The sequence below is a fragment of the Syngnathus leptorhynchus genome, chromosome 11 (assembly GCF_054491065.1).
Source record: "Syngnathus leptorhynchus isolate UIUO chromosome 11, UIUO_Slep, whole genome shotgun sequence".
NCBI lineage: Eukaryota > Metazoa > Chordata > Actinopteri > Syngnathiformes > Syngnathidae > Syngnathus > Syngnathus leptorhynchus.
In genome coordinates, this window is record NC_141205.1 from 9547877 (window position 1) to 9571998 (window position 24122).

A 24122-nucleotide genomic window follows, 5' to 3' on the forward strand; every position below is an offset into this window, starting at 1 on the left:
CCCTTTGTATGCAACCTGCAGATCATTAAATAAGGCCTTTTTTTGTCAACAGTTTCCAAAACCTTTAGACCTCAGACTCAAAGACGTAATAGCGCTACAAATCTACCATCGCGTTCGAATTGGGAAAGCAAACTAAAAGCGCTTTAAAACAGGAAACTGATTTATTGTTTCAAATGTTATGGGACACGAATATGAGGCGATGATACCGAAGTTGACAGCAGACATTTACAATCATGACAGACAACGTAACCCGATACTGTTCTCATAGCTGCGTCTTGAACAGGTTTTTGTTTCTTGATAATGCCATTTATGGCTGTATGAATCACTATTTGGGCCGCTTGCCGGGGTCATTGCGATGCCACAAAACACATTATCTTTCAAGCTTTAGTGAATTTGGGAGTGAATTACCTCCTGACTATACTTACTTTTATGGGTTCAGATTCATGGAATGCCTTTTTACTGTTGATATCTTACATGAGCTGCTGACTGACATTTTTATTGCAAATGGGGGTACTTTTCCGATTGAGATGTTACGCCGATGATGTTGAGAGAGCATTCCATGTGTATCTCAGAAAGGATTTATGCATTTTTCCTGTTTGTCCTCAAAAGTAATGTATCTGAAAAAAGGATCATCGGTTCAATTCATGGCATTCATTCACTTGAAACGTCACAAACAGCAAGGCAAAAGAAAACGTAGCACAAGAATTTTTAAGACCGAACGATTCTAGGTGTCATTACTGCAGTCTGATTTCAGATGTTTTGCTATTCAACCTGTAATAGACATTCTACTGTGCAATTACTTTAGGGTTCACTAGTGGTCTCTCCTCGGTCAAATTGTTCCTCAACCTGTTGTAACCAGCCCTCCACTCAACAATGCAGACAGACGGACTGGTCCTGTAATGCTCGCTTACTTCTCGCCTAGATGAATCCTCGGGACGCTCAGGCATGTGATTTTGCGGCCGCCGTGGCCGGAGGCATCGTTCTTTTAAGTCGCCTATCCCAGTCTCTCGAGGGTCGAAGAATCTCTTAAAACATCCACTCATACCTCAAGGATGAGCTGATTAGATTTCCGGCGGTCAAAGGTGGCTCGTCAAGGTCAGCGTGACCTCACATCTGTCGCGGCCTCGTCGACAAGACGGTTCAGGAACGCTGGGTCAGGATTGTGTCTTTTTTTGGTGCGTGATGTCACTCCCTGTCATGAGTTCCAAAGGTAATGATGACACATTGCAATTGGGTGGAATAATCAAGTGATGGATTGTGATTGCTTGGATTTAAGTTGCGCCTTTTAAGTGACCCTCGTGTGGTCATATAGAAGAATAGACCTAGCACAAAATGAACTTTTGAAGGAAATGGTGTTAGCGGAAGATAAAAATCCAACAAAAAACATTTTAGAAAAGAAATCGCTGGCTTTGATCATTTTGGATAAGATTGTCATTTATTTTGTACGTTTTATCAGTCTGTCTCAGGTTTGAGACATCACGCACAAAATAAATTGCACCTAGTTAGAAGATCAGCTTCCGCATTAGTTTGTGAGCTCAGTCAAATTTTTGCCATGCACAAATATTTATTCAATCAGTTATTGAGTGTTTATGCCCCAAATAAGGACCATTAAGGAATGTAATGAGATCCATGCCCTCTGTAACCCTCTCCATTGTAAAAATAAATCCCCACCCCACCCCCAAACCTCTTGAATTGTCTTAACTTGGGATCAAGAAAAACATTTACGGAACCTTCATGCTGTGCTAGCCTAACACTTGACTGAGGATTAGGAAGAAAATTAAAGCCACATGTGCATCTTCTTCCAATGTCTGATTGTTGCCATTTGTTAAATGCCATTACTCTCCTGTTATGATGAATATCCAGCTCTTAAGTGCGTAGGCGGGATGGCAGCTTATGCATCGAAAATGTTTCCTGTCTTGCATCAAGCGAGAAATACTGTGTGCTTTCATTTTGCTCCTCTACCCGGGATTAATGTGACCATGAAAGTCTTTGTAAACCCGTGAAGCTCTCCAGAACTTTGTCACGAGTGATTGACGAGCCCATCCGCTGCTGAAAGGCCAAAACATCCGAACGTTAGCTTGTCTTATGACGACCGAACTTGACTATAATTTTTGTATGTTAGTAAAAAAACAACAAAAATGATAACGGAATAATTCCAAAGCATTGTGCTTCATCGGAATGACTTTAACAGGCTCCATCTGAGACATCTGCTTTTTTACTTAGCTTGAGTTATGACATTTGGGATTTCTAATTATAAACACACAAACAGAGGGTGAATGCCGGACAAGGTCAGGGTGAGAATTTATGTCGTTAGCTCGTAACTATTCACGTTGGCGAGCGCAATTGTTATAAATCGCGGCGTAAATGGACCATTCAGAGTCACTGACCTCTTGTCTGTTTTGGACATTAGGAGCTTTAATCTGCATATTGTTAGCAAGCAGCGCAGCGTGACTGGCAAGGCAACTGAAAGCAAGCAGATGCACTGTAGGCGCTGAGTCAGCGCCGATCCGGCGTTTTCGCATTCTTATTTTCCACCTGGTTGCTGCTACTATTTATGTGTTCTTCAGGGAAGGGGTACGCCTCCTATTTTGGGATGTTGAGGTGGGTGTGTGCAGGGCTTACTTTTTTTTGGGGGGGGGGGGACTAAGGATTTAAAATTTTCACTTCAATGTTTTGTGTCTCCAACCTGACACTCACCGTCCTGTGATGTTAGGTGCTAATGAGAGAGAACCACTTTTTGCTCTGAGGGTACGATTTGCCTTTCTACCTGCTGCTACTTCCCGCCGAGCAGCCTAATCTGACATAATTGTGCGCTGGGCTCCCGCCCTGTCTCATTAGCCTCCGTCGGTGATGAAAGGTCGCTCTCGGTCATGCTACAGGCGTCGACGCCTACAAGTATGTGCAAATCGGACGTGGCAGCGGTTTGCAAAATATCATTATGGTAGAAGTCATCAGTCAGGGCGAGTGGAAACATCCGTAGCGGCGTCCAATGTATCGTCTTCTGGTCTTCCGATTAGAGCCTCAAACTAAGCACTTCACCTATCTGCCGTGTTATCCTGGCACGGGAAGGTCGCCACAGGGCAAATTTTACCGGCGTCACAAGCCACAAAAAGCAGATGCTAATCTGACAGAAATGCGATGAGACAGATTCACGTGTCACAAGTCCTTTTAAACACCCGTTGGAATCTCAGTTCTATCATGAGGGGGGGGTTTGCTTTACATCCATTGCTCATAGCCATACCTCAAACTATTTGTGACAAAATCAAGAGTGCACTCCTCTTCAAGAAATCAAAAGCAATCATTTGGCCTTTTCCACATTTTCTGCAATTCTGACTTTACGTCTCTGTTAGTGATAAACCACGGCATGCTTCAACCTAAATATAAATTCAGGTTACATTGTTACCCTTGAACACAAACCGGTCGTCAACCGAAGACCCCCTGTCGTTGGGCCGTATGGACGACCATAAATCCAACGCATTCCGCATCTTTGATGTGCTGACTTTGCTGGTATAAGCAAGAATCAAAGCATCTTAACAGAAGCAAATGATAAGGCTGAGTTTATAATAAGACCATTAAAACGTATGTCTCTAAAATAGAGCGGAACAACTGTAAATTTGCGAAGAAGAACACGTGGAGATATGGAGCGAGACTTCATGTCTCCATGTTTATTCCCTCTATGTAATTTGGACATGACAGTCCGTTTTGCGACTGGCTGCCAAAATGGCCGCAGGCCACTTTCCATCCACCAAAATGGTCGCCCCAGTACATCTCATTTACGTATATAGCCGGTCTACGGATGTAGCCAGGTTTATAACAAATCATTTCTGGATTCCTTCAGCTTGTGTTTTGTGTCCCGGACACTCCAAAAAGCTGCTACAGGGTCAGAGTCAGAAGCAGCAGGTCCTGACAGGTACAGTGTTGATACAGCACACGCAACAGGTCAAAGGGCAACCCCCGCGAGGTCCATAGGCATTTGTTCAACTGCGCACATCATGAAATTCTTTCACTTTCACTGACCGTAAAAATGAGCACGAGAAGTCAGGAACCTTTGGGGAATCTTTTTTTTTTTTTAAAGGGCATAGTTTTGCAATGTAGTGAAAACACCTCACACATTTCTAACTTATGTGTGAGATGAAGAAGGTGATGTGAACTTGTGCGTGGAGGATTAAAGCATCTATCCAGCTGGAGCGGAATTACAGGGGGAGACAAAAAAAAATGACATGAGGTAACGACAGCTGCTTGTTAGGAACAGAAACACTTTTGACATACAAATGTCCATGTATGACGTTCATACACATGCTTGAGATCGGAGGAAAATTTTTACCAGCTATTAGCTGTTAAGTTGCGACTATGACTATTACTCGAAGACTTATGGCAGAATCAAAATTGTCCATTGCAGCTAAATGGATTAAAGGGTAAAATTCTAGTCTCGTCGCATGAAGTGCTTCCTCACTGTAACTTAACACCACTCATGTGTTGGGAACAAGAGTTGCGCAAATAAGAATGTTTTAATTCTCTGCTTATCCCGGTGACCTGATAGCTCAGTGCTTAGTTGGCAAACCATGTGGAGCTTCAGCACAAATGTCCACATTTCCTGTTCTCCTCAACTCCAAATTGAAAAAAAAAAAAAAGCCAACTCATCATCTCCACATGTATGCCCTTATATTATACACATATAATATTTCTATAACACCAATTCACAAGAGCTCAATCCACAATTAAATTGTGTCAGCACCCATAAAGAATTAAAGACAGCATCAGTTAGGTCTTACAATTATGCATGATAAATACTTTGCTGTCATCAACAACAGTGAAGGAGAAATTCTACTGTACCCTGCATGTGTGTTCATATAGCAGCAGGGGGCAATGTTTAATTAAAGTGTGTTTCTTATATTGGGACAAAAAAAAAAAAAAAAGCGTAGCCAGTAGTTTCCAGTGGCTGCTCTGTTTTGTGTCATCAACATCTGCTTATCCACAAAGGAGTTGATATTCATGCACTCCTTATGTGAAGTCTATTGAATTATATATTTATGTTATTACTTCAGTACTTGAGGTCAAAGTGCTGAATGCAATGTAAGGAATCGTGTCCATTGAAATAAACCTTTCTTGGGTCGCTTCCACGGCAGGTCAGATGTGAAGATGTGCTTCCTGAGAGAGATGCAATCCAATTCCCAGCTGTAGTTCACGGATGGTTTGGTCCATAATGGGCACGGGAGATGTGACTTTTTAGTGGCTTGTCTACATATAGTTAGGTCTCTGGAGTACCTGCCCACCCATCAAGTGTGAAATGACACAATTGAAATGCAATTTTCTTTCTTTTTCTTTGGGTACTGCTTTTTTACATGTTTTTTTCGGTTCAATGAGGATTTTGTCCAGATGAATATGAAGGTGATTGACAACCAGTCCAAACTGTATCGCTGAAACTTGGCTGTACTAGGCCCTAGTTACGAGTGACTCTAGAAAATTTATGAATGAGTGGATGTTAACCAACCAACCGACCGACCAACCGACCACAACTGCTTAAAGAGGGTCATTAGCGTGCTTAAATAATTGCTAAACGTCGACCAAAGCCGTTCACAAATAATTTATTTAAACAGGCAGGATGTTTTAATAATATAACATCATTTGTCACTTTGCAAATTTGTACGTATCTTGCCAAAAGGAAATAGTCGTCACGCCAAGTCGAAATGCAAGACTCGCAGCAGATCTTTTCAGATTAGACTCTTAAGAGGAAACTGGTTTGTGGTATCCATGGCGCCCCCCCCCACCCCCACCCCACCCCTCTCCTCCTTCCCACAGAACGCACTCCTCATCCCGCATGAATGCTGCAATTTTCCGCCCCGTGGCTCCCAAGATGATATCTGCTCTGGAGCTCTTTCTTAGCAACTCGTAGTCAATCGGGATATTAGCGTGATCCTCCCGGGAACAGTGGCGTTGGTCCTTATCGCAGGAAGTCGCACAATGCAGCGCTGGAATGTAAACCCTCTCAGCTTGCAGCTGACTGTGCAAGGGGGGGGGGGGGGGGGGCGCAGTTTCGTGCAATCAAATCTTTAGACCCAGCTTATTTATTTTTCATTCTTTTCCAGAACACAATGTACAATGTGGTGAAATGCACTTTTTTTGTAGCCATTTCTCAGTCCCATTTGTTTTGCGTTTCATTCCAAAGAAGACACAACATCAGTAAGCACTTACTCCTAATGATGTTTGGGATGTTGTGCTATTCATCCAGAACAATGCTATGCACCTTCAACCATTTGTATGATGAAGTGAACCTTTGTTGTAATTCACGTGTTTGACATTCGGCTAAATGCATATCGCTAGCCATGATGTCCTCTCACCTTAAGCTGAGCTGCACTGTGATTGTATGAGGCAGTTTCACTTTACCCTTATCTGATATCTTCTGTTTGATATTTCTGCCATCATAGTCCCTAATCGCTGGACAAAAAAGTCAAAGTAAAAGCAAAACAAAGCTTTCGTGTGAACCACTACTCCACCAATGTTAGAAGTATAACAAGATGCAACTGCTTGTCTCAATTACAAACCGTAACTTCAAATCAAGCTTATATATAGAATTCCCGTGACAGATTTAGTTGGAATCATTATTATTTTTTTAGCTTCCAGATGTCCCAAACCGAAGGCATAATCTCCACTAGCCAGTTGGCGGCTAATTTTGTCTTTTTCTTTTGCCTTTGAGAAAATGTTCAGGCTAATTGTTGGTGAGTGGAAGCTGCCTCCTGATTGACTCCATGCGCTCCAGGATTCAGTTCAAGATCCCCTTTTGATAACGTTTCATCAAGTCTACTCATTCAAAAGATTTTTTTTTTCCATTCACAGGTCTCAATAAATAATAATGGCTCCTGTCTTTAGTTGTAATTTGCCATGTGCAATGTTGGCGCATGCTTCACTGTCAGCACCTGGATCAAGATAGTTATTATGGGCTGTCTGGAAGGGAAAAGATATGATCTGGTAGACTTGATGACAAGTCTGGCGTGATATTGGTGGACTGAAAAAAAGGGGGCTTCTCGTGATTTTTGGAAGGACACTTTTGCAACGAACTTTACAGAAACAACATTTACAAGTGTCTTATTTCCTTTGGTTGGTAATTTTGTGTTAATATTGGAATAGTTGCTCATGATTTCCAGTAGCTCTTTTAATCAACTCTTAAAATTGGCGCAGCCATTTTGACCCTAAAACTTTGGCCCATGCTGCAAAAAAATAGACTAACCGCACTCTGGCTTATCTGCTTGCAATTTAGTGAGCAGGACATTAACCCTTTCATTTTGTTTCTCCTGTCAGATGTGAATGAATGCGAGGAGTCCAATGGCGGATGCGAAGCTCTGTGCTGCAACACCATTGGAAGTTTCTACTGCCGCTGTCCTGCTGGACTCCAACTGAGCCAAGATGGCAAAACCTGTCAAGGTGAGAGTCCACTATTTAGCATTTGGCACGAGTGAAAAGTAGGTTTACACAATTTGGCCAGGTTTTATGCTGTTATCAATCTTGGCTTCCATTTTTCATTTAAAAACGGAATCTCAGATTTTTGTCCACAGAAAATGGAGAATGTATTATTAAGCTATGTTCTTTCTCCAAATTTCCGCTCACGACAAACCCAAATTGTTTCTCTGACATCTTCCCTTTCATTCTCTGCCACTGTTTGATGTTTGTGACGACGGTAGGCCAACATGTGGTTGGTTTGATCAGACAAAATGATCAGTAATAGTAGGCTGGAGGACTATTGAAACATCCTATCCACGCAATGGTAATTAGAATTAAGAGTGGTTGGGAAAATTGTCACAGATGGAAATCATAGGCATTGGAAGGAAACTGCTACAGGGCGATTTAGAGTGAAACCTCAGACCTGTTAAGTGATTCACAGAATCAGAATCTATTCTGCAGCGCCCAAATCATTTGAGAGCAGAGACAAGGGCTTGATTTGCATTGGTACGTGGCAATCGATCGTTCAAATTTAGCAGCCTTGTTAACAACACTCTTTGGTGTATCAATTTTAGAAGACATTTTTATATTCACTTTACAAATACTTCAAAATAGCAAGTATTAGGTACATACTAGGGATCACTAAGATGCCAACCAACAATTCATCTTTTGTTCAGGGAAACTTCTAAGACAGCCTCCTGGTCGGTTTTTATCATGTTTGCATGGATTCCATCATGCCGCCATGAGTTTAACATTTCAGTCGTCACGCCAAAGAAGCTTTACGGCTCGCATCGATGCAAAGGACTGATGCTCTGCCAGCCTTCCAGCAGCTGAAATAACAGCGAGCTGCGACTGTATGTTAGTGTACAAACAACGACCTACCGTACCAGACTTGAAAATTCATTTTTTGCTGAGCCACACCCCAAAAAGTGCAGACGGTGTGGCGGTTTACGTTTGCTCTGTGATCTGTTTACTAGAGTACTGTTTTGGCCCGGCGGGCTAATATGTCTGCATATTGACCTTAGTAGACACAGGCGGTCTCATTCCTATGTCAGATGTTTGGATTGGAAATATGGAGTTGGACTTCTGGCAAATTTTAAAGCCCACATTCTTTTTCTTATATGTGTCAGCATCAAAGACAGAAATGGATTGGCTCATCATGTGTTCGCTTCTCAACACCTGGCTGCTGGTTTCCCTCCCAAAAACATGCATACTTAAAGTATAAAGTATCATTTCATGCTCAAATCACGCTCTCTGTCCTTTCCAGGCTTTTCTGTCGCAAATTGTTGCTACCCCTGGTCACAACCTCGTACTGCGCTCCCGTTTTTTTAAAAGTCTGTCACAACAAGGGATGTTCAACACCACTTTTTTTTTTTCCAACCAATAGTCACAAGTACCGTTTTTGATGTATAAAATGATATCAATTGAACAGTATCAGTGTCTGGTATCGGCAGCCTCTACTAGTCTCGATAGTCTCCCTAGTCATAACTCATACATGCATAGAAATAGTTTCGTTCAAGTATGTAATTTAGTACATAAAATGTCAACTGTAAGCATACACCTCAATTTTTGCTGAAGTGTCAGCAGTTGTAGGTGCTTTGTGCATGAGAGGGGGGGGGGGGGGCGGGTCTTTCCTGCGACGGACAAACTGGAGCTTTGGGAGGGTGAGAATTTGAGAGGAAGATGGAAGGACACAAAACTCCAGAGGCAGTCTAGACTGAGTGAGAGATAACCCCACCGGCATTCCGCACGCTCCCATTTTTCATAATGATTTTCCCAATCTTCCAACTGGAGTTTTCACTTAGTTTTTAAGTTTGATTAATCGTGTAGTTATTCTTTAGTCCCTGAGGGATAATACCGCAAAATGGTTTTGGCATCAGGATGGTGGATTTTCCTCCTGATATTTGTGGAAACGTTGCCGTTTTTTGCATCTGCTGCAAACTACCCATACGGTTTCTACAGGAGGGTTTGCTATAGGCCACATTGTTTCTATGGTTACCATAGCTACAACCCACCTCACGGGGCTGCAGGTAAGTGAGGACTTCCTGGTCAAATTCCAAATTGGGCAATCGGAGCAGTCTGGGAGTCTTTGGAGATTCTGACATGAGATGAATGCACATTGAAAACATGCTATCATCACTATTTTCGAGAACGATTGCATTGATCAAGAACAAAAGTATGTTTTAAATAACGACAAGCATCCTTTTGATCTCAGAAAAACGTCAAATGAGATTCAGACATATTTTTCACTTCTTCCGTGCATAATAAATTCAACACTGACGACAAGAGTGTTGTGTGTGAGGGCAAAGCGCTAACGTGCCATCAACCCTTGCGGTTAGCGGGACTTGTTTTCCCCCTAATCACGACGAACCGCACGCACGGAAAAAGGGAAGAAAAGCGCTTAAGTGACTCCTGCCAGCTGCTGCACATAGAGCAAGGCTGACGTTTGGCCGCAGAAGACAAAGAAACACAAGTTTTAAAGACCCCTTTGTGCCCCCCAACACACACACACATACACACACGACAACAAGTAGACGAGGTCAAGTCAAGGATTACATCTGAAGTCTAACGCTTTTGCTGGAAACAAGCAAGACAAGTTTTGGCTGGCTATGTTAAAATCCATGTGTTGAGTTTATATGATTGAAAGCACAGCTTGCATTGTTAGCAGGGATGGAGGAACAGAATCTTCAGCGTTGGTGCGAGGTCAACAAAAGTGCCATAAATTTGTGATATTTTAGCATTTGTAAAAAATAGTTCACTAAAGTGTTTGTCATTATTATTATTATTTTCACCACCATAAAACAAGTCAAAGCCTAACGCAACGTTTGCAATTGTGAAGAATTCAAAGAGGGTTTTGTCATTGTCACTGTGGTTCTTCGATAAAATTTGAATGAATGAGCCATCGATCAGCAGTCTGTGACGATTGCTCATTCTGATTGGCTGTTAGCCAGACAATCATTGCAAGAGCAAAGAACTGCAAAGAACTTAGCATTATTTAGCAAACTAAGCAAAATTTTCACTTAATTGTGTTCCTACTTGTATTATTAGTGTGATGCACAAGGTTGTTATATCTGTGCATTTTATTTCATGAAATGTTGACTCTTGAAACAATTCTGGCTCAAACCCGGCACCCGAGACAGTTTACCATGCATTCTCCAAAAGAAATATGCATTGCCGAGGGACTCTGGTCGGTGAAAAGCATCACGCATCAGTGTCCCTAATATTTTGGCTGCAGCGTGTCCTCCCGTGCACCGTGTGAACATTAAGACAAGACGCATGTGCAGTGCAAAGTGCTCGATGAGGTCCAGATGCTCCTGTCCACTTGCCACATTGTCCCGCACAGTGACAAAAACACTCTTTTAGCCAATTTCTTTTCACCATTTACAGCACTTTAGAATAATTGACACCAGATTACAAATAAAAAGGAATACAATTGTGTGTGAGGTCACATTGCTTCCCACGACTGAATAGTCCAAATTGTCATTTACGATGTGTTACCTGCATTTGTCAGTCATGAACTCACTCACTTCTCCCTTCACGTCCTTCAGTTAAATTTCTGCTGACTTTACAGAAAGTTGGAGGGCATTCTGATATGACTAGCAATTTATCAATCTTTGACCTTTAATTCAAGACATGTTTAGGAAACTAATTGCGGTCATGTTTGGCTCATCGTGACTTCCCTCACTTCTTTTTATTGTCTTTCCAATATCGTGGCGTGGCTAAGCGGAATGTGGATACTTCCATGTGTTGGCTTCGCCCGCACTGGGGAAAGAATTTAACTGTACACTAGTTGCTACCACATGTTGTGATTTGTTGTGCTTCATTTGCATCGCAGTTACTTGCTTACTTGGCCTGCTCATCCTTCATCTCCTCAACTCCCCTGTCGTAATCCGTCCATCCAGCCCGGCGGCTCAACTGGAATTTAATTTGCCATAATGACAGGCTTTTTTTTTTTTTTCTCTCTTCCTGCTTCCGTATCCCATCTTAAACTCACCGTCATCCTCTTTCCTGCAGATATTGATGAATGCCAGGTCCATAATGGCGGCTGTCAGCACAGATGCGTTAACACCAGGGGCTCTTACTACTGCGAGTGTCAAATGGGATCTCGCCTGCATGTCGACGGACGAACATGCCTTCGTAAGTACATGTGGATGTATCGGCGTGACATCTAACGGTTGTTTGTGTGCCTACAAACTTTAACCGATGCAATTGAATGCATCAAATCAGCAAATGGGAACGGATTGCGCAGACTCAACTGTATTAGTCGGCAGGTCCTATTGAAATAAATTCAAGGAGATGTTGGCCGTGAAATCACACAGCATGAAAGCGTCTGCATCGATTCAGCATCCAGCGGCGGGAATTGTCCTGCTCATTGATGACAGCTGGACACAATCCTGATGCACATTGTTAGCTACAGAATTGGCTTGAAGAATACCTGTGATTAGGATTGAAGCCAGTCTTCTACTTGTCGGAAACCTTTCGGAACATATGCTTCGTTTCCTTTTGAGGAGTATGAACCGGTCACTGGATTCAACAATCAACAGTGGTCCCGGCTAGCGTTTGTAGATCATCATAGGCCCCCCCCCTCGCTGTCTTTGCGAGTCTGATTGCAGCGATAATCAGCGTCTACGTGGGGATCGACTCCCAGGTGAAGCCCCGTCGTGAGACTTTGCAGGCTTGCGGTCTGATGCGGTAAAGCTGTGCAGATGCCCTTCAGGAAAAAATCCAAAGTATGCTCACAAATAAACGGAACATTTCTTGTGTATCTCGAGGGTTTCTTTTTTTTTTTTCCCCCTTCACAGAGTGATCACACGCAGGGCTGGTTAAAGGGCAAAATGTTCCAATCAGTACATCAGTGGTTGGAAAAGGACAACAACGCACGTACTCGAATGAATCCGATCTCGGCTTTGCTTATCTTATCCAGTTCTGGATCTGACCGCTGAGGTCAGACCCGTGCCACACGCCCAAAATGTTTAAACTGGAAAGCTTTGTGAGGTTTGTCATGTGCCCTTTGATGGATGGATCTTGACTGTTGCCTTGCACAACAAAAAACATAGAGTGCTGTCTTGTTTTGGCTCAAGTGATTGAGTTCAGCCTGGTGAGATGATTGGAATGGTCACGTTCGCAACCTCATCAGCGTATGATGTGGACTTTAAGCCTTGATTGTTGCCCCATTTGCTGATGGCACGCTACCATCATAAAAGGAATGTCAATCCAGCGATTACTATGAGAACCGTGACGTCAACCTTCAGTGCAATCAAAATTCAGACCAAAACCAGAGATCATCCCTTTAATAATTTATATCATGAAGTGGATTTGCAAATCTCCCAATTGTGAGTTTTTTAAAGTACACTGTCGCTCTGTCCATTGTTGTGTCTCAAGTTGTCTCAATTTGGGTAATGAGAGCCATATGGTGGCAGTGATATTTTTTTTTTCCTCCCTGGGAAAGTTTACCAAAAAAAAACACACAAAGAGAATTGCACACTTTGTGAGTATGCTAGCTTAAATACTAACACAAAAAACTACAAATATGTTGTGGTTTTATAACCCTTTAATACAAATGGTGCAGCAACACATGTGGTGAGACAATGACATATGCAGAGGCATATGTTCTTTATCCTCCGAGGAAAAAATGTAACTAGAACCGAACTGATTAATCGGAGGATATAGTGCTTTTAAAATCGGCAAAAATCAGCCGATTAAAGCTTGATTTAAAAAAAATAATAATTTACACATTGCAACATGATACAAAGATTTTTTATTTTAATTTTTATTTTGTAGCCGTCCACTCATGCGCCCTCAGCAATGGTGGCTGTGAACACTACTGCATCCAGCAGTCTCCCGCTCACTTCCAATGCCGCTGCAAGCCCAACTACGAGCTGACAGAGGATGGCAAGCATTGCAAATGTAAGTGCCCGCACCTGGGAAGTCAAAATAATGTAAAGTATACCTGGCACCAAAAGCCAATAGTAATTATCTTTGTGGACACTTGACTCAGAATGAAAGCAACACTTTGCATACGCTGAACACAAGGTTGTCATTCCTAACAAATTAAAAAAAGAGATGACACTTGAAGGCTGTGCTTTGGTGTGTTTGGCCCATGATTGAATCACATGACATTTTCCAGTCAATGCTTCCCCGTGTGTCTCGACAGTGCAGAATCCCTGCGCCGAAAACAACGGAGGCTGCATGCATCAGTGTCGGGCCGACGGCGGCAATGCGCATTGCGACTGCAGGGTGGGCTTTATTTTGGCTGAAGACGGACACACGTGTGAAGGTAAAACCGCTGCCCCCAAAATTAGAAGCCTTTAAAGTAGACATCATTATATTGCAATATGATATGAATCTGTTGAGTTTCAATTCCTGAGTCTGAAACAAGGTCGGTTGGTTTAATTTCTGTCATTATTCATAGCAATTGGCATACGCTCAATATTGTTCAAGACTCATATAGTGGTGGATTTTCTCTTTTTTTTTTAGATACAACTTGTCTGGTTAATTATTCTAAAAACTTCTGCATGCATTTTACAAAGTGATTCTTTTTTTTTTTAAGATATTGACGAGTGTCAGACGGAAAAGGCCAACTGTCCTCACGGCTGCCACAACACGCCGGGCTCCTTCGCCTGCGTTTGTAACGCCGCCTACGAGCTTGGATCAGACGGCAAACAGTGTTACAGTGAGTTTGGCCATCATGTGACCTATCAATCATTACATAAAAATCACTCCATGAGGCTATAAATTAATACACCGGCTATTCCGATAGGAATCGAGATGGAGATTGTGAACAGCTGCGAGAACAACAATGGCGGATGCTCGCATCATTGCCAGCATTCCAACAGCGGCCCAGTTTGCACCTGTAACCAAGGTTACCAACTCCATGAGGACCTTAAAACCTGTGTTGGTAAGAATGAATGAATTGTATGTGGACTTTTTAAGGAGTTTTTAATTTTATACGACCTCGGCGACCTGGACCACCCTGTTTTAGATGGCTTTCAAAATCAGTTGGGTTTCTCCCTATGGCAAATAAAAATAATTGCGTTTAGCTTGCCAAGCAACAGTTTAGAATTGGAGCTCTGACAAGAAACCTAATTCCTAACCAGCTCAGTGGCCTAGTAGTAGAGTGTCCGCCCTGAGACTGGAAGGTTGTGGGTTCAAACCCCGGCCGGGTCATACCAAAGACTATAAAAATGGAACCCATTGCCTCCCTGCTTGGCACTCAGCATTAAGGGTTGGAATTGGGGGGTTAAATCACCAAAAATGATTCCCGAGCGCGGCGCCGCTGCTGCTCACTGCTCCCCTCTCCCCCACGGGATGGATCAAAATCACATGGGGATGGGTTAAATGCAGAGGACAGAGCCCTTTGAGACTGCTTGTGATTTAGGGCTATATAAACTTGACTTGATTGATTGATTGATTGATAATTTCAGGTTTGATATCAAGTATGATAATAAATACATCTTTCCTCCAAAAGCTTTTCCTGTTTTTTATGTCATTAAGATTTAGTCACTTCCCATGGTTCACCCGACTCACATTTGACTTCTCAAACTGCACAATTTGCATTATTTCATCCTTTTTAAAAAAAAAAAAAAAGGGCCTCAAGGCAACAGATCGTAAAGTTTGGTCTCACTGCTTGTATTGCGTTTGGCAGACGTGGATGAGTGTGGCCAGCGGAGCTCCTGCTGCCAGCAGAACTGCGCCAACTATCCCGGAGGCTACGAGTGCTACTGCTCAGCGGGCTACCGCCTTAGCTCAGATGGATGCAGCTGTGACGGTATGTTTAAAATTCCACACATTTATGAAAAAGAAGAAATATCCCATTTGTCTTTCTCACTTTCACATTCACGCATCAGTCATTTAGACTCCAGACACAATATTTATTCGGCAAGATTTTGGACGATGATCTCATTGACGTTAAGTTCTTGCAAAGTTGAAACAGTTAAAAATAGGTCGGTAGGTAGGTAAACTATAAAAATAAGTTAGCAGAATTCCAAAAAGTAAGGCAAAGTTTTCCAGAACTTAAAAAGTTACATAATTACAACCTAGAAGGTTACAGCAACTATTCAACAATTACAACATTGATTAGCCCAAAATGTATATGTACACTAACTATCGAATTTAATACTTGAATTTAAGAATTTGTTTAATGTTGTTAACAAGCAACTTTACAGCTGTAGTTTTCTCGTTGTTTAGACATCAACGAGTGTCTGTCAGGTAACGGCGGTTGTGATCACACGTGTCAAAACAACGGCGGCTCCTACCAGTGCTTTTGCCGACGAGGATTCCGTCTGGACGAGGACCGCTTGTCCTGTATCCGTGAGTACTGTCTGAAAAAGTGTCCCCCCCCCCCCCCCGTCAGCACGCCAAACCCGAATCTAAACTCTTCCTCCCCCGCAGTTCTAGACAACGCAGTCGAGACCCTGTACAGCGGAGGCGCCGCCGAGCTGCCCCTGATTCGCCCCCAGCTCACCTTGCTGCACGACTACAGCCAACCTCTTGAGCGCTACGACGACTACGAGGATGATGAGGGCGACCTGAGGGCCGAGAGTAATCTATCTGAAAAATTCGGTTCGTATTTCTCAAGTTATTGAGTTTCCGCCAATCCACGGCCCTAAGTCATATATCTTATAGTCTATATGTCACGTCGGTTGTGTTCACACCCACAACGGCGCAGAACCCCCCTTTTAAAATGTACCAATATGTGTGCATCTGCAAAAATAGCACGTATTTACACTGCGCCCTACCTATCGAGCTTTACTTATGTTATTAATTATAATTTTTTGAAGGTGCACCCCCTCTACCACACACATCGTTCAGTTGTAATAAGTCCACTGAAAAAGTGCCACACAACCCTTTTCAACCATGCTGACTCCAAGTCGTCTAAATTAGAGCACCTCATGCTCACCTCGCACACAGGAATGCTGAGGATTTCGTCCCCTGACAGCAAGAGCAGGAAGGCAAAGACTCTATTTTGTGTTGATGTTTAACATGTGTCAGTGGAAGTTCAAAAGTTTCGACTCCACTAAAGTTTGTTTGGTGACTTGTAGTGTGTTTGGACGACACTTTCGGGAACGACTGCAGTCTGACATGTGACGACTGTTCTAACGGAGGAATGTGTAACGCTCGGAAGGACGGCTGCGATTGTCCCGACGGGTGGACGGGAATAATCTGCAACCAGAGTAAGAACACAACAATGCATTTTCTTCTAATTGCAAAAAAAATGGAGATTTCATTCTGTTGTGTTTTCACTGCCACAGCGTGCCCTGAGGACTACTTTGGTCAAAACTGCTCCTACCCTTGTAAGTGTAAGAATGGCGCTAGCTGCGATCCCATCACCGGGAGCTGTCGCTGCCCGCCAGGCGTCAGCGGGGACCTGTGCCAAGATGGTGAGTTGTACCTTCATGACTCAGTCCTTCAGGTAAAACACAATTCAATAATTTGGTTTTCTATCTGCAGGCTGTCCGAAAGGCTTCTACGGCAAGCAGTGCCATAAAAAGTGTAACTGCGCCAATAACGGACGCTGTCATCGCACTTATGGAGCCTGCTTATGTGACCCCGGGCTGTATGGACGCTTCTGCCACCTTCGTAAGTTGACCGACTCATAGATCTAATTCCACAAGATCCTTAAAAAAAATCTAATCAAACTCAGACCCACTATTGCCATCAACTGTTGCTTTCTTCTTCCAGCCTGTCCAAAGTGGACTTTCGGCGCCGGCTGCTCCGAAGAATGTCAGTGCATCCAACGCAACACTGCGGAGTGCCACCGTCGATACGGCACGTGTGTGTGCAAACCCGGTTACCGAGGCAACACCTGCAAGGAAGGTGAGTGCTTTGTTGAAGTAAAATAGATCTTACTGGCCTTGCTCCCATATGTGAGCAGCTTTGTTTTCTTGCTGCAGAATGCAGCCCAGGCACGTACGGCGGTGGCTGTGAGAAGAAGTGCGCGTGCCCGGCCGGGGTGTCGTGTGACCACGTGAGCGGAGAGTGCCGACGAAAGTGTCCGCCAGGTCGTCACGGCGACAGCTGCGAAGAAGGTGGGTAACCTTCAGTGATTTGTACTCATTCAAATGAATCAACCCTTTGCATGTGTTGTCCGTTAGACTGCCCCAAAGGAAGCTTCGGAACCTCCTGCGTGCATCCTTGTAACTGCAGCGGCGCCCCCTGTGACAAAGTGACGGGACACTGCAGGTGTCCTGCTGGTTTTTCTGGGCCGCGTTGTGAGAATGGTAAGTCAATCAAACACCACAATGTCACCTAGTTAACAACAATAATTTAAAAAAAATTCCCGACAGTGTGTCCAGAGGGTTTTTGGGGTGTGGGCTGTTCAGAAAGCTGCCCCGTTTGTGAGAATGGCGGCGTGTGTGATAAACTGAACGGCTCATGTAACTGCGCTCCCGGTTTTATGGGAACATTCTGTCATGATCGTAAGTATCGTTTTTAATTGAAGTAAGAAACAAAAGGGCTTTAGATTCTGGAAGCAACTTGATTTCTTCTCACCTCAGGATGCCCAAGTGGTCATTACGGTCGAGGTTGCCAGTCAAAATGCACGTGCGAGAACAACGCCCGTTGCAACCCAGTGAGCGGGCAATGCATCTGCGTTCCCGGCTGGACTGGCCACAACTGCCAGAAAGGTAGCAACCCCGAAGAAAATAATCATAATAAAATCAAACTCAAGAGATATATATTTTTTTTGTGCCAGCTTGCGATACAGGCCACTGGGGGACGGATTGCGTCGAGAGCTGCGACTGTCAGAACGGAGACGGCAGCTGTGATGCGGTGACGGGTCGGTGCAACTGCGAGGCCGGTTACACCGGGACACGGTGCCATGAGAGTACGTGTGGACAGCGATATATGCATTCATATATTTAAATTGTGTTGATAAATCTATTTGTGTTCTTCAATTTCTTAGAATGTCCAGCGGGAATGTTTGGTCTGGGTTGTCGTTACCGATGTCAGTGTGACAATCAGGCGTTGTGTGACCACGTGAGCGGCGCTTGCACCTGCCAAGTGGGATGGACGGGAACCTTCTGCGAAAAGCGTAAGCGACTCATATCTCGCAGTTTTACTTTTTTTTTAATTTGTAGAGCGTACGTGTCAATCATGGTACAGTATGTCTCAGCGTGTCCTCAGGGCTTCTTTGGATTGGACTGTCAGAAGAAATGTGCGTGTCATAATGGTGGCCGCTGTGACGCTATCAGCGGGCTGTGTTCTTGTCCCGGTGGATGGATTGGAGCATTCTGCAACCAAAGTGAGTCAAGTCACACAATGTGAACTATTTGAAAGTGGTTTAGTTTAAAAATGAATTTGCTCTTGGCTGTTACAGGGTATTTTGTGTCATGTTTTGGAGATAAAATAATTTTAAATTATCCAACTCTTAATATAATAATATAATCAATTTCAGAAGTAAAGACTTGAATATTTTTTCAACATCCCCCATTTTTTTTTTTAAATCAATATTTACAGTAGATGTGACTTGAATCAATTTAGTAAAGCAGTTGTCACGTGACAATATTTGAACTTTGACCGTAAAGATTTACCAATTTGATATGGTTTTATTTTTTTAAATACATTCTCATTGGCAGCGTGCCCGAGCGGTTTCTATGGCGACGGCTGTAACCTGACCTGCACTTGCCATAACAACGGCATCTGCCACCCAGCTAGTGGGCTGTGCGCGTGTTCGCCGGGCTGGAATGGACCTGACTGTGCACAAGGTGAGTGCACGTAAAGTGATGAGTCAGCAATGGTGGTTAAAAACATTGACACGAAATACTTAAATAGAAGTATCGATATGGATTCAACTCTAAAGTAAAAGTAATTGTATACTCTGTGTAATTTACACACAGTATGTAAAAAAATAAAAATAAAAAAAACATCCCAAATTATTTTTAATATAACAGCTGGGTGTTTTCCTTCCAGAATGCCCGGCGGGGTTCTTTGGCGCCGACTGTCGGCACCCCTGCTTGTGTCAGAACGGAGCCACGTGCGATAAAAACAGCGGGAAGTGTTGGTGTTCAAGTGGCTGGACTGGAACCGCCTGTGAATTAGGTAAGAGGAAGTCTCCAAATAGATGTGAGATTTATTAGCATTTTATTTTGGGATGTTTGGCCGCCCTCTGTTCGACTGGATGATCTTTGGACGTCCAATAAGTGTGGCTGCTCTTTGCAACAACCGCCAGAAGCTCCTCAGGCTCAGCTCATTACTTCACTCCGTGTGTGTGTGTGTTCTTGCACAGTTAAAATTTACGAGCAGTTGTTACTTATTACACTTTTTAATATCAGTTGCTACTTAGTTATTTGAAACATGTGCAACAAGTGAAGGGGAGAATAAAAACAAAAAATACAGCAGAAATTCCAAGGCAAACAAATTTAGATTTAAAATTCAGATCAGATTTTTCTGTCCCAAAAATCTTTTAAAACAATGACCTCAGATATCCTTGTGGATCAGTCATAATTTAATTTAAAAAAATGACACCCCATAAATCATTAAAAAAAAGTACAGAACAGTTTCTTAAAACCCTAACCCTAGTTTGAAACCCTAGTTGGAAACCCTAACCCTAATTTTAAACCCTGACCCTAGTTTTGAACCCTTACTTGAAACCTTAACCCTAGTTTGAAACCCTGACCCTAGTTTTAAGTGAAGATTGTGATTTTGCAGCCGTCAACAGCAACCCGGTGAATGCTGTGTGATTTCTGCCGTCTGCGTTCTATCATGATCGATGTGTGCGTCATGCATGATTTCCACACAGAATGCACGGCGGGACGCTTCGGGGCCAACTGCCAGCGCGAGTGTGAGTGTGAGAACGGCGGCCAGTGTGACAGACGGACGGGACGATGCAGCTGCGCCGGAGGATGGATGGGAGAACGCTGCCAACAACGTTAGTTCTTGATCCACGTTTTGTGTGTCTGTTGTGTGTCTTTTGTGACTTTCATTTGCACTCGCAGCTTGTGGGCCGGGTACGTTTGGTCTCGGGTGCGAGGAGAGGTGTCAGTGTGCACACGGGGCGTCGTGCCACCACGTCACGGGCGACTGTCAGTGCCCACCTGGTTGGAGAGGAAAACATTGCGACAAAGGTACTGCAAAAGAAGAAAAAGTGTTTGCATAAGTTTGCACACCCTCTTATCACTGTGGATGTGGCTGTGATAATGAAAAGCTGCACTGGACATTTAATGTTTAAAAAAAAAGATCAAACCCTAATATCCTTATTTGTTTGCTTGCAGCCTGTCTGCCAGGTTCTTTCGGGCCGGGCTGCATGGGGCACTGCAGCTGTTCTCCGGGCACGTCCTGCCACCACGTGTCGGGCCAGTGCGGCTGCCCGGCGGGACTCACCGGCAACGGCTGCGAGCAAAGTGAGTCTTCATCGGCTTCGCCTGGAGGCTGCACTGAGGAAATACATGGCAACCTGTCGCTTTCCTTCTGACGTCAGCTTGCCTCCCTGGGACGTTTGGACCCAACTGCAATGAGGTTTGCCAGTGTTCCCAACCCAACCAACTGTGCCACCCGGTGTCTGGATTGTGCTACTGTGCCCCGGGCTTCCATGGGCCCAATTGTGACCAAGGTAAAACTCAGAAAAATCATATTTCTAAAATGATTCATTTACATTACATTTTTGATTAAATTATTCTTTTTTTAACTATATGCTTTTACAAAGTCGTAGTTTCCTTACTTTGTATATATGTCATTTACTTTCATGCGTTCAGCATGTGGAGCGGGCCGTTACGGTCCAAACTGCGAACGTGAGTGCGACTGTAAAAATGGCGGCGTGTGTGTGCCGTCCAGCGGCGCCTGCAAATGTCCTGCAGGATTTATCGGCGCGCGCTGCAACAACAGTGAGTCCGGAAAGAACAAAACAACTGTTTTATAACTGGTGGATCATCATAAAGTGATAAATGACGTATGGTTTCCACGACGACAGCGTGTCCCAATGGACGCTACGGAGCAGACTGCGCTCAGGTGGCCGTCTGTGGAGACGGAGCTCGGAACCACCCGGTGACTGGTCGCTGCGTGTGCCCGCCTGGACGGAGAGGAGAGCACTGCTTACACAGTGAGTGCCTCCTTACATCAGTGTGTGTGTGCACACGTTATGAGTGTGTTTTTGTGCGTGTCTTGCACATCAGGTTGTCCTCCGGGCTGGTTCGGCTCTGGCTGCGTGAGGCGTTGCAACTGTAGCAACGGGGCCACGTGCCACTCGGAGACGGGCAAGTGCAATTGCGGCCTGGGATGGAGCGGACAACACTGCGACAAAGGTAACACATTGCACACTCCCAAATCTTCCAGAGCACAGGTGTCAAACTCAAGGCCCGGGGGCCAGACACGGCCCGCCGCGTCATTTTATGTGGCCGGCGAAGACAAATTTGTGTCATTACTAGAATTGTAAATTGTCTTCAAAATATCTTTTTTTATATATATATTTGGCCAGTTTTTACTCATCTGATTTGAAAACGAGTTATTTGTCAGTTTTTTGTAGCTTTTACTGTATATAATATGAGGTGCTCGTACATTTATTTGGGTTGACAGTCATAATGGCCCCCGGAAAGAAGCTATGACTACAATGCGGCCCGCGAAAAAAATGAGTTTGACACCCCTGCTCCAGAGGGAGTGCTCACACTGACACTCTTTATTCTCGTGTTCTTGCATTCCAGCATGCCCGGCAGGTACGTTCGGCGCCGACTGCCGGCTGGTGTGCGAATGTAAAAACAACGGCACGTGCGACAGAGTGAGCGGCGCCTGTCTCTGTGCCCCTGGGTACTATGGACATGTGTGTGAACACGGTGAGAAAACAACACAATAATACAACACTTGTTTACTTAACTACTGACGGTATATCAAAACTTCTTGACGTTGTTGGATTCCTCAGCGTGTCCAGCGGGTCTGTATGGGTCGCTGTGTCAACTGCAATGTAACTGCGCGGCCGGAGCTTCCTGCCAGCCGGCGACCGGTCAGTGCGTTTGTCCCGCCGGGCGTCACGGCTCTCGCTGTCAAAAACGTAAGTCTCGTCACAGAACGCAATGTAAAGGCTGCCCCCTTGCGGCTGATCGATGTTTTGGTTCTTTACGATCAGCTTGTGAACGAGGCACGTACGGGCACGACTGCGCTAAAGTGTGCGACTGCGAACGTGATGCTCCGTGCGATTCTGTCACCGGAAGATGTCTCTGCGAGGCGGGGAGGACCGGACAAAGATGCGACCTCCGTGAGTAAATATATATGTATATACTGAGTGAGTTAAGAAAGATTTGAATTGTTTTTAATTTGTGACAGAGTGTCGAGAGGATCGTTTCGGGCCCGACTGCACGCAGAGGTGCGAATGCCAGCACGATGCTCGCTGCAACCCGCGTAATGGCCGCTGCACCTGCACGCATATGTGGATTGGATTCTCCTGTCAGGAAGGTGAGCTCCATTCTTAAAGTCAAATTTCTTCAAATGTGCTGAATGCATCCTCACACTTGTATTCTCAAGGAGGACCGCCACACCTCACTCCAGGGAACAGCACGGGACGCTTTATGCAGGAAAACTCCTTATAGCGCCCCCCCACTCTGTGGAAGTTTGTTCACGAGCAGGATGGAACAATTTCACGTGGAAAAAGACTTTGATAAGATTCCACTTTGGGACACAAGCTTTAACAAGTGGAGCAAAAACAAAATGGCATCTTTTTATTAACTGCACATTGGTATTTTGTGTTAAATATTTTGCCTTTGAAATATCTTTTGCAGTGATTGTATATAGAATAATTCATTTTTTATATTGAAAATGTGTCGCCATGTGTTGTCCTTATTCGTAGTTACTTTGCAACTCTTCACATCCAACATGAGCTGATGTCTTCATTTTCTTCAACTAAAATTTTTTCTCTGTCTGATAGTTCTGTGACAAAATGTACATTTAAATAAACTTAAATAGATGAGAGAAAAAAAGATTTGAAATGTTTTGCACTTTGAATATGTCATTTGTACATTCTTTGTTTCATACCTTCGTCTGGCACAGAGAGCAGGTTGTTTGTGTTTGCACATTCTGGACCAGTTATGTTTTTTGTTTCAATTCATTAAAGAAAAAGACAATTCAAGCAATATTCTCTTGTATTTAAGATTGTAAGGTGATACACCTGGATGGATACTAGTGTGAATGAAATGGGTTTACTAAAAAAGCCTTACTTAATAGTGTCCGAATGATGTCACAGATCAAACAGCCAATCAGAAAGTGGGGGGCTGGGCGGGTGTGGCACTTTTCTCTTTCATTTAAGCTTTGACCATGATTTTTCCCTAATGAAGTGGCCTGTGATAAGGTACACCTGAAAATGGCGGTGTACCTAATAAAGTGTCTGAATGACGTCAAAGATCAAACAGCCAATCAGAAAGTGGGGGTGAGGGCGGGTGTGGCACTTTTCACTTTCCATAAAGCTTGTTCCCTAATGAAGTGGCCTGTAATTAAATACACCTGAAAATGGCGGTGTACCTAATAGAGTGTCTGAGTGACGTCACAGATCAAACAGCCAATCAGAAAGTGGGGGGCTGGGCGGGTGTGGCACTTTTCTCTTTCATTTAAGTTTTGACGGTGATTTTTCCCTAATGAAGTGGCCTGTTATTAGGTACACCTGAAAATGGCGGTGTACCTAATAGAGTGTCCTTGTGACGTCACAGATCAACCAGCCAATCAGAAAGTGGGGGGTTGTTTGGGTGTGGCACTTTTCACTTTCATTTAAATTT

At 43.9% G+C, this 24122-nt stretch overlaps 1 protein-coding gene across 3 annotated transcripts in view; it reads left to right on the forward strand.

The window, feature by feature from the left end:
• Positions 1 to 23482, forward strand: part of megf6b (multiple EGF-like-domains 6b) — a 33842-nt gene extending 10360 nt beyond the window's left edge. For all 3 annotated transcript variants that reach the window (XM_085923925.1, XM_085923926.1, XM_085923923.1), the window contains 34 exons: positions 7297 to 7419; positions 11449 to 11571; positions 13216 to 13341; positions 13589 to 13711; positions 13985 to 14107; positions 14195 to 14332; positions 15080 to 15202; positions 15622 to 15744; positions 15826 to 15996; positions 16476 to 16607; positions 16686 to 16814; positions 16885 to 17013; positions 17116 to 17250; positions 17328 to 17462; positions 17529 to 17654; positions 17721 to 17852; positions 17931 to 18059; positions 18128 to 18259; positions 18338 to 18466; positions 18548 to 18676; positions 19011 to 19139; positions 19345 to 19473; positions 20174 to 20302; positions 20370 to 20498; positions 20646 to 20774; positions 20852 to 20983; positions 21126 to 21254; positions 21341 to 21469; positions 21543 to 21671; positions 22068 to 22196; positions 22283 to 22411; positions 22487 to 22615; positions 22684 to 22812; positions 22882 to 23482. In XM_085923925.1, the coding sequence (XP_085780051.1) occupies positions 7297 to 7419; positions 11449 to 11571; positions 13216 to 13341; positions 13589 to 13711; positions 13985 to 14107; positions 14195 to 14332; positions 15080 to 15202; positions 15622 to 15744; positions 15826 to 15996; positions 16476 to 16607; positions 16686 to 16814; positions 16885 to 17013; positions 17116 to 17250; positions 17328 to 17462; positions 17529 to 17654; positions 17721 to 17852; positions 17931 to 18059; positions 18128 to 18259; positions 18338 to 18466; positions 18548 to 18676; positions 19011 to 19139; positions 19345 to 19473; positions 20174 to 20302; positions 20370 to 20498; positions 20646 to 20774; positions 20852 to 20983; positions 21126 to 21254; positions 21341 to 21469; positions 21543 to 21671; positions 22068 to 22196; positions 22283 to 22411; positions 22487 to 22615; positions 22684 to 22812; positions 22882 to 22946 (4355 nt within the window). In that variant the 3' untranslated portion in view covers positions 22947 to 23482. The remainder of the gene's footprint in view (positions 1 to 7296; positions 7420 to 11448; positions 11572 to 13215; positions 13342 to 13588; positions 13712 to 13984; positions 14108 to 14194; positions 14333 to 15079; positions 15203 to 15621; positions 15745 to 15825; positions 15997 to 16475; positions 16608 to 16685; positions 16815 to 16884; positions 17014 to 17115; positions 17251 to 17327; positions 17463 to 17528; positions 17655 to 17720; positions 17853 to 17930; positions 18060 to 18127; positions 18260 to 18337; positions 18467 to 18547; positions 18677 to 19010; positions 19140 to 19344; positions 19474 to 20173; positions 20303 to 20369; positions 20499 to 20645; positions 20775 to 20851; positions 20984 to 21125; positions 21255 to 21340; positions 21470 to 21542; positions 21672 to 22067; positions 22197 to 22282; positions 22412 to 22486; positions 22616 to 22683; positions 22813 to 22881) is intronic.
• The last annotated feature ends 640 nt before the right edge of the window (positions 23483 to 24122 follow it).